Source organism: Anopheles moucheti, chromosome 2 (genome assembly GCF_943734755.1).
Source record: "Anopheles moucheti chromosome 2, idAnoMoucSN_F20_07, whole genome shotgun sequence".
NCBI classification, from domain to species: domain Eukaryota; kingdom Metazoa; phylum Arthropoda; class Insecta; order Diptera; family Culicidae; genus Anopheles; species Anopheles moucheti.
This window is the reverse complement of record NC_069140.1, coordinates 93,085,253-93,096,900: the sequence shown is the minus strand read 5'-3', so window position 1 is coordinate 93,096,900 and position 11,648 is coordinate 93,085,253. Positions and strand designations below refer to the sequence as shown.

The window sequence follows — 11,648 nt, the reverse complement described above, 5'->3', positions numbered from 1 at the left end:
CACTGCACCGGCGCCATGCTGTCTGAGGTTTCGGTGCCAAACCATGTCCGAAAAAGGACGAGCTGGGATTTTTTTTGTTTCGTTGTTGCTTTGCTTTGCGCTCTACTTGAACTTGTTATCCTTCCGCTTGCAGCACTACGGGCAACGGTGGACACACTTTTATTTGTGTCTCGATTGGGCGCTTATATTTTATTGGAACGCTTGTTACATCTCGGGGACGATACTTTGACCGGTGTACCGGGTTCGGCAAAATTTATATCGTTTAGTTCCGTAAATAAATCATGTCATTTTGCATTTTGATAAATCCGTTTCGCTTAGTTCTGGGGTGTTATGTTTTTTCCCCTAGTGTTGGCGCTGCCGTTTTGTACAGGAAATGATCAGCGTGAAGGATGCTTATTGAGTACGGTGAATTGTAGGTATTGTAGGAAGAAGGTAGACAAGTAATGTTGAAATAAATTTATTTTTGTTAAAATTTAGGAATTTTACTACACAACTTAGTGCTAAAAATTACAATTACAAGACATAGCAATTGAAATTAAAACACTTTGAGATTTTAAGCCCAGCTCCAGATACGTCATCCTTTATTTATAAAAAAAATAATTAAAAATAATTAATGAGGAAAAATATTCCTCATTAAGTTCTATAGGACGATCCTAAACAAATAGAATCTATGTTCCTCCGTATCAGAGAAATATTGTTGAATTTAAATACCTTGAATATTGGACAACTTATAATTTTTTTTAAATGTTATAAGTTCCCTTTATTTTTAAATGTTATGACATTCCTACTAGATTTTGGAAGAGCCTGCAACTTTCTATGAGTTTGAGGAGTTTCCTGATTTCCATGATGAGTAAACTGCTTTAGTTGTTACTAGTTATTTACGTTTTACTAAACCTATGTTCTTTTCTATTTATTTCCTGAAGTTTTATCCTAAAAAAATTGAATGTATCTTACATACAGGAGTATCTTATTCTTGGAAAACCTGGAACCTTATTCACAGATCCCTGCTCCTTCTGATGATTTACTTTCATTTAGGACTCTTAACAGTTTTGTGTCTTTGTTCACTTGTATTCAAGTTCTATTGCAAGGACTTCTATAAATTTCTATTCTTTTAAAATTTTCTTTTGTTTTGCTGAATTTGTTGGGTACGTCTTTCAGAGTAATCCGTTCTAAATCTTTACTTATAAATCTGTAGTACCTTCTAGGAATAAAACTAATGTTAATCCATTGCAATGCGCTATATTTGAAAATTCGACAGTAAAACCCTACAAAGGTTCCACCTGCAGGAATACCTCATCCTGCGATTGCAGCGTAACCGCATCCTTTGCATACACTATCGGAATCTGTGTCCGGGGACCGGGTCGTACGCGAAAGTTAGCCAATATGGTCGCCAATCCGATGCGGGACTGCATCACACCCAGTCGCTGTCCGATGCAGACTCGCGGTCCCTCGCCAAATGGCAAAAAAGTGCTAAAGTGCCGCTCGGCAACCCGGTCCGGTGCGAAACGGTCCGGATCGAACCGGTCCGGCTCGGGATAGTAACGTTCGTCGCGCTGTATTGCGTACACCGGTATGTGGACCTTCATCCTTGGTGGTATGACGAGATCGCTGCCAGGGATTTTGTACGCTTTGCAGGACAGACGTGGCAGAACGGGCAGGGGAGGATATTTCCTGAGCGTTTCTGAAAGATTAATTTGCGGTAATTAAAGGGGGAGTTTGTACGCGAAAACGAGGCCGCTTGAACATACCATTGATGCAACGGTCCAGGTAGTCCATGTCGGTTAATGCTTCGTACGTTAAGCCGCCATGTCTTTGCAAAGCATCCTGCACGCACACCCGGGCCCGTTCCTGGCACGCCTCATTCAGCGCCAACTCGTACAGACAGAAGGTCACGTTCGAGGACGACGTTTCGTAACCGGCCAGGAAGAATCCGAACGCTTGCGCCATCAGCTCGTTCATCGTGAGTGCGGCACCGTTCGAGGCGGCCCTTAGCTCCATCATCATGTCAATCAAATCGCTCCGCTTGGTGGAACTGTTCTCACGCATCGCCACCGTTCGCTCGACCAGCCCGGTAAAGAACTCAATCACCTCATCGTGGTTCACCTTCAGCCCAAGTGCGCGCCCAAGCGCGGGATACAACCGCAGCAAATTGCTGACCACCTGCGAATGCCGCGGACTGTGAAACACAAGCTGACCGGTGCGCCGGAACGCACTGTCCGGCTCGTGAAAGCTGTTACACTCGATACCGAACGCACAGCCACCGATGTTGTCGATCATCATGCGCGCACAGCAATCCTTCACGTCGATCTCGCCCGAGCTGCCCACCGCCGTGCGCAGGAAGTGGGTGAAATTTGTCGACACTTTCATCAGAATTGGAAACATTCCCTTCATCCGGCCGGACGTGAAGGTGGGCGATAGCTTCGACCGTATGCTCTTCCACTTGGCACCCTCGAGACAGAACAGATGGCAGGAGAGCGCATCCACCCGCTCGTTGTGGTAGACGCCATGGTCCGGGAAGTAGGCAAAGTCCTTTATCAGCAGGGTTTTGATCAGATCCAGATCGGTGACCATGATCGTTGGTTGCAGCATGATCGACAGTCCGTAGAACCGTTCCCTTCGGTCCATCCGCCGGTACAGCTCGATGGACACATCCGCAAGGGACTTGTTGCGAAGTCCTGCAAAATTGCCGAGCGGAAACGGACTCGACAGCGTTGGTACATTCCGATCCTTCCAGTAGTAGTACCGCTGTCTAATGAAATACACTACTAAACAAAGCACACCACACACAAGTAGTAAACCGACCGGGAGTCCCATTGCAAGAGCTCACTAGTGTTGTTGTACTGCTGGCGTGTGACGATGCACTGGTGGTTTGCAATTCGTTGCATTTCACTGTGCGTCCCTTGGCTGGAACCGGTTTTTTGTAGCGAGTCGGTCAGATTAGTGTAGGTCAGCGGGCCGATTGCAGAACGTTTATGATGGACGTGCGACCAGATAAGTAGATCGCGCGTCTGGAGGAAGCCAGCCCAGCTAAAACCGGAGTGTACACAAAGACTTGCTATTGTCGTTGCCAAGGTGCAGCAATCGCCGCGATCAGATAATGGAGGAATGAATAATAAACCCTTCTTTTTGGATTTTTATATCGTGCGAATGTTTTATGGTGGCAAGCAAAACATGAGATTACCGTATCAGCGGAAAGCGTTTCCTAGACGATGCATTATTCCTATTGTTGTCATGGGTTGGGTTAAAAGCGTTAAAAAAGGTGTTGAAAAGAAACTAATTTAATTTAATGTTGAATAAAATTATTAAAAAATTTAAATAATTAATTGAGTCATTGTATCATGAGTTAATGTTACATAAAGTGTAACATACGTCCATATCGATAAATTCAGCTCGATAAAGTGGTTGCGGTGTGATTAATTATTGATTAAATAAAATAAATAACCAACCAAACAATGCAGCAAACGCAACGCCAAACAATTTACAATTCGTTTGGTGAGATGTAATGCACATAATCATTGCAATGTGGATGCATCAGCTCAGCTGGAAGTAATGTGCTTAAAGCAAACACACACCAAACGGGATTGGTGTGCTTTTATTTTAACTCATTTTACACCATTACAAATCTTGTATGGAAAAAAACATCGAGCATGAAGGAAATAAAAAAGAAACCCATATCCACAACCATCAATGTGCCACTGGGCGGTGGCGTGTGGCGGTGGGACAGACAGGCATAAAAATGATTGCCACAATTGTTACCAATCATTAAACACTTTACGGTTCATTTACGATGCCATGCCATAGATGCCATGGTTGAAAGTGGTTAAAGTTGTAATAAAATAAATTGTGCTTTAAATAAATGTTTTATTCACAAGCTAACAATTTACTTGAAATAATTAAATAAATCTTTCGAAATATGCTCAAAAGTGTATTCTTTAAGAGTGCAAAATTATTCATCACACCCAAAATAATTTAAATTTGAAAATTGCCACTTGCATAACTTGTTCATTCGCTGGCCATAAACTACCTAAAGTGTTTTCCCATAAAAACAAACGCACACCGTACGCAGGTGGAAACCCCACGAAAGAAGCTTAGCGCGAGAAGAACGGTCTCACACCTGATTGAACATTAATGCGCTGGAAGCTGATTAAAATGTGGCTTTGGCTCCGGAAATACCCGGTGCCGGGAGGGCTGCTGTACGAGTGCAACTGTACCGACCGTTGCAATGGCCGTCCAGCTCGCGAGCAAAGTGCAGAGGCTACTCGGGCGTAAGTTAATCCTTCAATTTCGATCGCCTTTTTTTCCCCGTTTGGAAGCTCATTAAATTGGTTGCGTGTAAATTGCGTTCCACAATATCCGGCGTTACGTTGTGCCTCGTTTTTTCTTTTGGTTTTGAATTGAACGCAAACACATTGTTCGGGCTGTGGGTGTTCCGTTTTGCAAGGGGATGCAACTTTTCGCATCTTTAACCGTAGAGTTGTCAACCAAATTTACACACGTAAGTTGGCAACCAGAATACCCGGGTATTTCATACGTTTTGACGTATACAATTAACGGTTTTCGTAGCTAAACAATGCTTTCTATCTATATCACACATTTTTTGCATTGTTTTATATCACACATATTATAATAAAAAAAAAAGAAACAAGTAATCATTCGATTATTCATCAGTAATCATTCATCTGCAGCGTGGAATAAATTTGCGCATCATACAATGCAATTGTATACTATCAAACCCGTGAGAGCGATCGCTAGTGTAAGGGAGATGGATTAAACGGAAAACATCCAACATCGGAAAACAAAAGAAAGGTAGCACCTTGTACAGCAATTTTGCTCGAAAACCGCCGAAAGGTATGCAATGTTTAAACACTAACTTTTCATACAAAACCAGCTGATTTCAGATTTCCTATACCAGGAGAGCATCCACGGAAGAGGTAGCACCTAGTATAGTACTTTTGCTCGAAAACCGCCGAAAGGTATGCAATGTTTAAACACTAACTTTCCCGTTAATCGTGAAAAAATTCTTCGAAAACTTCCAATTTTTGAATGTATAGTACCAGGAGAGCATCCACTGAAGAGGTAGCTCCTGGTACTGCGCCGTAAGGTATGCAATGTTTATACACTAACTTTGTAACCAACTTGCAATGCAATGCGCCGTAAGGTATGCAATGTTTAAACACTAACTTTCCATACAAACCAGCTGTTTTGAGATTTCCGATACCAGGAGAGCATGTCTCTCAAGAGGTAACACCTGGTACCAGGATGTTGCACAACACATGTTGCGCGACACATGTTGCGCAACATATGTTGCACAGCATCTGGCATGCAACATATGTCACGCAACATATGTTGCGCAACATCTGGCATGCAACATCTTACATGCAACACCTTACCAGGTGCTACCTCTTGAAAAACATGCTCTTCTGGTATCTGGAATCTGAAAACAGCTGGTTTAAAAAAAGTTAGTGTTTAAACATTGCATACCTTACGGCGCATTGTATTGCAAGTTGATTGCATACCTTCCGGCGCAGTACCAGGAGCTACCTCTTCCGTGCATGCTCTCCTGGTACTATACATTCGGAAACTGGTAGTTTTCGAAGAAATTTTGCTCCACCAACGGGAAAGTTAGTGTTTAAACATTGCATAACTTTCGGCGGTTTTTGAGCAAAATTGCTGCAAAATTTTACTCGACCAACGGGAAAGTTAGTGTTTAAATATTGCATACCTTTCGGCGGTTTTCGAGCAAAATTGCTGTACTAGGTGCTACCTCTTCCGTGGTTGCTTTCCTGGTATCAGGAATCTGAGTGTTTAAACATTGCATACCTTTCGGAGGATTTCGGTTTTCGATTATTATACACCAAAAAATCGGAAATAAAAAATTGGGAGGCTATTGCAAAGTTCAGCAATAAAAAAAATATAAGCAACGAATCAAAAATAATTGCAGTTTAAAGTTAAAAAGAATACCCGGGCATCCGGTTGCCCATTTGAAGGTTAATCTCGTTACCGGGTGACATTTCATCACCAGTTGGTGCGCGAATGGTTAACTGTGTAACATAAACCGTGGAGAGGGCGAGGGATGAAAAATAATCATAATTGATTTATATCAATGACGCATCGTTGTGCGTTGCCTTTTGTGTCATCGTTAAGCTGGAATTGCACCGTCGGGAAGGGTGAATACATTTTAGCGGATGATGCCATAAATTTAATGCACTGCACAATAATGACATCGTCCAGATTGTCGATTAAAAACGAACGACACCATGGTACGTCGTTGATGTCGTTGTGCCGAAAATTCATTTATTGTTAATTTTTTTGTAGCGGCTAAAAGTGTAGTGTCAAAATGGAAAGAATTCATTCGGGCGCATTACACGTCAACGGTACCGGTGCCGGCAGGTGCACTGGGATTGATGTACGTCCGGTGCGTTGCTGGATCCGGATCGTTTCTCCATCGGCATCATTTTTCCTTACGATGGACACTCCATCAAAAGTCGTGATTAAATGGCTGCGATGGATAGGTGGGATTTTTTCTATGAAGACTGCTAAATTGCACATATTGCGATGGGAAATAAAGATTTATGAGCGTGGCCCCACAATGGCCCCATGGCTTTGGGGAATGAAATTACGAATAGCTTTTCTTTGGGAGATGAACACACATTCAAATTATTTTTTTGGTTTGTATTTTAACGTGATGAGACAAATTATTAATGTGATCGGTTATTTATTTATTTATTATTTATTTATTTCATGATAACGGATTTCGCTGTATTATCAAATTTGAAAGGTTAGTAGCTGCAATTTTTATGGTTAAGTAAATAAATATGGGAGCAAATTTTATGTTCCTATTTTGTGGCCATAATTCCTTTCCCAAATTCTGTCAGTAATATGGAAATATTAGGGCAGTACGTGACACTAAAAATTGTGGATCTTAGTAAGCCGTGGTCGGAAGGAGCGTGGTACGAAGAATATTATTGATTAATTAATACTGATGAAGAAGAGCAATCATGAGAGTAGAATATTTAAAGGATTTTTAAACAATTTGAGGCAGTTCGACAAATAGATATTAAATGGGATAAAATTAATTGAAAGAGTGCCGAAAAAAATACTGGATTTGTTGAAACGATTTCAATGATGACAATATCTTAAACAATCTTGAAAGAAGCTTAGCTTAGTATCTTTTTAAAAAAGTTTTAGAACTTATTGCTTGTTTAAATATATTAGAAAGTAATTTTAAGTTTGCAACGAGTGTAGTGTTTTAATAATTCAAATGCGTGCTCTATATCTCAGCTTTTGACAATTCACTCAATTCAATGTTCACTCTAATAAACACCGAAAAATGCGCTTTCGGAATAAAAGCCAAACAAAACCACGAACCGAGCGATCGTCTCGGTGTCCGTAAATCAGAATTTAATTAAATGGAAATCGTGAAGTGGAAACCGGCACTGTGAGCATTTTGGAGTAAAGTTTTATATCCCCATACTTCCTCAAGAATCTTGATAAATTTTTACGCTTATTTCCATTTCCGTGCTCGTTGTTCCTGATGCCGTCCAACATTTCCGAAACCGTTTTTTGGCATCGGAAAATCTATTAGCCAGTGCCTTGATCGCCTCGAATATGCTCACAAAAAAAGGGAAGAACACGATGGTCTTAGCTGAAGGTGAAACGATTATTGCCACAAACAGTAGCCAAACGCCTAGCACAGCGTATGCAAAGCGAGAAGATGTTTGCCGCCCGGACGTGAAAAGCAAACGAGGACGAGCACGCGGAAAGCAATCGTACCGAGGGTGGGAAATTAAAAATCAAGTGTTCGAATCCAATTAATTCCGGGTTGGTAAACGGGATAACGGTGGGCATCCGGCAGCACTAGCGGCGAAGCGGGAACAGCAGGTTTCGAAATTGTGCAATAGTTTCACAATTTGCATCGACGCTCGTTGCCGTTAATGGTGTGTTGCCCGTTAGAACCGTTACCGGTCGGAAGGGTCGCGCGACGTACGAGAATTGCGAGATTGTTCAAACGAAAACAAGGCAGAAAGGATATAAGTTTTCGAATTCGAAGCTTAAATTGGACTGTGTGTAGTTTGGGGTTTGGCAAGGGGAGGCATTAAAACAGCAATCGGGAAGTGGCGTAAATTACGCGCCGCACTAGGAACGTGCCAATTGGCCATGTTTTGCAGCGTCAAGGATGAAATTTTAACGAGAAACTATTTTTGTGATGACCCAGGGCACACCCTATCTAAGTGAAGGAATGATTTTTTTTTGCAGCTTTACATTCATTTTATATGATAAAAATAACGAATTATATTAAATCAGCTATCCATTTAGTTTAGAAATAATCATATTAAAGTTATTACGATTGTACAGTGTGCGAAAACATTTTTCATGCACTTGAGCAGCACACTTTAACATTCACTACACACTCTCACCCATCAATCATCCGCCCATGGCCATACAACCTAATAATATGATGAATTTAAATCTGCATAATAATTAGTATGGAAATCGTATTAAAAGGGCATTTAGTCAAACGCTTCCCTAAGGGTACGCACCCGGGAAGCTATTCGAAGCAATCGTTCGTGAAAAAGAGCGTGGTGCCACAAAAAAAGGGATTCTATTTGCCGCTACTTTCTACCGGAAGTATCCCATGCACAGTCCGGCCATCATCCGCACGGAAGCAGTAAAAGGGGCAAATTGCGAAAAAAAACATCCTTCGGGGGTTATGCACAGAACAACGACAATGGACACGACGAGTACGTCTAACAGGCCAACACAACATCATTGTCCGCGAGCAGGGATAAAAAAGCTTCAGTTCTCGTCGACGGTCGGTCGGCATCGTGCTATTGATGGTATTAGCGTACAGAAGATGACCAGATGACCAGCAGTAGGTCGTATTCTCGTAATCTACTTAAGCCATGAAAATAGAGCCAATGGTAGGTGCGTGATAAGCGCCAAGGTAGAAAGTGACCGGAGAAATGTTGGAAAATTTGCTGAACTTCAAATTCTGTACTTTTGAGCTTTCGGTTAAGTTTCTATAAAAATTGTTCAATAAATGATAACTTATTTAAAACTTAATAATAACTTACATAGTAATAACTTACGCAAAAGGCTATTTTTTTAGTGGAAACAAGCATTCAGAAGTTGAAAATTTTTACGAACAATGTATGGAACGTTTTGTTTAGAAAGTATTTTTAAATAAAATTTATGCTCATTTCAATATTTTTATTTTCAATACTCAGATTAAATACAAATCTCAATTCTTTCAAACCCAAGTTGACTAAACTATAATTTTGTAAAAAATAGCACTCAACAATCGTAAAAACAATCATAAAATAAAATACTTCGTAAAAAATGACGAACGTTTAAAGTTTGCAAATAATTTCTGAAGTGTGTCACTGACTTTTAGAAAAAAGCTCTTCATAATTGGTTAGTAAATTATGAGTGTTTTATGAAATTTTGAATTTGATCAGTACAGATTTTTAGGGAAATCCTTGAGGAAATCCAATTTATAACACTTTGCTCTGAGAAAAATGCCCAGAGCAAATGCTTCGAAAATGACAAAAGAAATGCTGTCAAGGACAATCAAATAATAAAGTCCCTCGACGTACGGTCTACTATACCATAGCTCCTGGATCGTATCCGATGTGATCCGATCTTCCGTACCATTAACTTGAGTGAAAACAGATCAGAACAGTATCAGAAAGAAGACGCTAGACATTAGCATCCTCAAGATCACTTGAGATGTTAATGTCCAACATATGATTTAATGAGCCTGAGAGTGATATGTTTATGTAATTCTTCTTCTGTTTTTTTTTTATGAAAATTAAAATGATATTGCTTCTTTCGTAAAACACAAGAGTTAAATTGCCAGTTTTACTTGTTTCAAACTCGACTTAAACATCTGTAATACAAAACAATAGCACACTGTTGAGTCTGGCTTTACTCTCGCACAATCAATCAATAAAACTACTTCACAAATCGGCTTACATGTGTTGTACAACAGATCATTACGATGCAATCATCCCCCCGAAGCAAATCGGTCAAATCAATTGACTCGTTCCATTTTTCTGTCTACATTTGTTTTACCGTTCAACCTTTACTGCGGAACCGAAGCAGCAAACTCCATCGGAAATAGTAACTTCAATTCGTTACTGTTTTAAACAAGAACTGAGAACAAAAAAAAAAACAGGAGTCAGGTTGACCATCTCAAACCGAACGAGGGGCAATCCTTTAGGAGGGAAAAACTCACCTTACGGTCAACGAGATGATCATATTACTATCGTTTGGAATGAACAAAAAAATCCCAACCACTTCCAACTGTAGCCCACGGGATAGCTGCCGGTGACTTTGGGACAGATAAAAGTGAAAATAAAAGCTGTACCGTAGAATCCTTACAATGGGGGACTTTCCGAATGCTGGGATGCTGAAAAAAGGAGGGCAAAAATTTGTTTTTTGCTTTTGCTTTTGGAACTTAAATTTTGTGGATTGAATTTGCATTATCCTGTGCGCTTGGTGTGCTGCATGCTTCTCGCACACAGAAGGACATTCGGAGTACGCCGGTGGGAAGCTTCACCAGTGCGGAATAAATGCGCAACCCGAGCAGCAATGTGATATTAGTGCTGATCCTTTTGCAATGATTACGACGGATCATGGAGATTCCGGTCTCTACGGGAAGCCAACCTTCACGGCGCACATCTACCGATGTGGTTCCCAGACATAAGGAAGCTTTACCGTTTTGCAAAAGTGGACAGTGCAACAGTGCCGCTCGGTCGTTCCATATTCATCCAGGTTAGATGGGTACCGCCGAATGGGCAGCAGGTCCAATATGAACCTGTGGCGTAGCACATTCCAACGACACACCGAACGGTTCTCTGTCTTCTCGACCATCCAATAATGTCGCCACAGCATACAGAAAAAAAGAGGGGAAATAAACGATGACGTTCCGGCAGAAAAAAAACCCTTTCCATCGGCACTCGTAGGGATTTCATTTTCTCCAATTTAATAATCATCCAATTCGTACGCTTTCTGCATCCGCTTCCATAATCTCTCACCTCCAGCAGTCCGTCTCACCGTTTCTGGGTGGCGTACAGGTTTGTTTCGGTGGAGAGACAATCAAAGATGCAGGATAATCCGGTCCGCCGTGTCAAATTGTTAAATAATAATATTGAATTAAGCCCGGAACGATGTGCCAAACTGTGCACAAAACGAATACCAAAAGGGGTATGTGATGATAATAGGGGATTGAATTATAATTTGGGCTGCGGTGCGTATTAGTGTGGGTCCGAGCGAATCGGCAACGAATGATGACAGCGTGTTGGGATTTTGGGCTGTTGGGTTTTAGGGAAGGTAGAATAACTATTATTTACGAAGACGATTGAATAATAAATATTAAGATATTGCAGTTAAAATAAACCCCTGCAGTATATTTATCATCTTAAAATGTCAAAAGATATGTCACCTATAGAACGATTAGAAAACGCTTTAGGACATCATTGAGAGGGCAGACGACGTAAAATAAAGTACATCGAAGCAATTATAATAGAATATCATTGAGATTATATTAGCGACAAGAAATTGTGACAAGGAACAGGACCGACCGAAACAAAATCTATTTCCCTTGGTCGGTTTTTGTTATTCTTCAAGTTTTTCATAACTTTTTC

The 11,648-nt window shown here is 40.9% G+C and overlaps 1 protein-coding gene across 1 annotated transcript; it reads right to left on the bottom strand.

The window, feature by feature from the left end:
• Positions 1-1,265: 1,265 nt before the first annotated feature.
• Positions 1,266-2,814, bottom strand: LOC128299216 (probable cytochrome P450 6a13). The gene is made up of 2 exons (XM_053035107.1): positions 1,749-2,814; positions 1,266-1,681 (listed from the first exon to the last, which is right to left on the bottom strand). Exons 1-2 carry the CDS (start codon positions 2,812-2,814, stop codon positions 1,266-1,268), a joined length of 1,482 nt encoding a protein of 493 aa, XP_052891067.1.
• Between the last annotated feature and the right edge of the window lie 8,834 nt (positions 2,815-11,648).

Coding starts and splice junctions, on each gene's coding strand:
- LOC128299216 (XM_053035107.1), bottom strand. CDS start 2,814: ATGGGACTCCCGGTCGGTTTACTACTTGTGTGTGGTGTGCTTTGTTTA. Junction 1,682..1,748: donor CCTGGACCGTTGCATCAATG/GTATGTTCAAGC, acceptor TTAATCTTTCAG/AAACGCTCAGGAAATATCCT.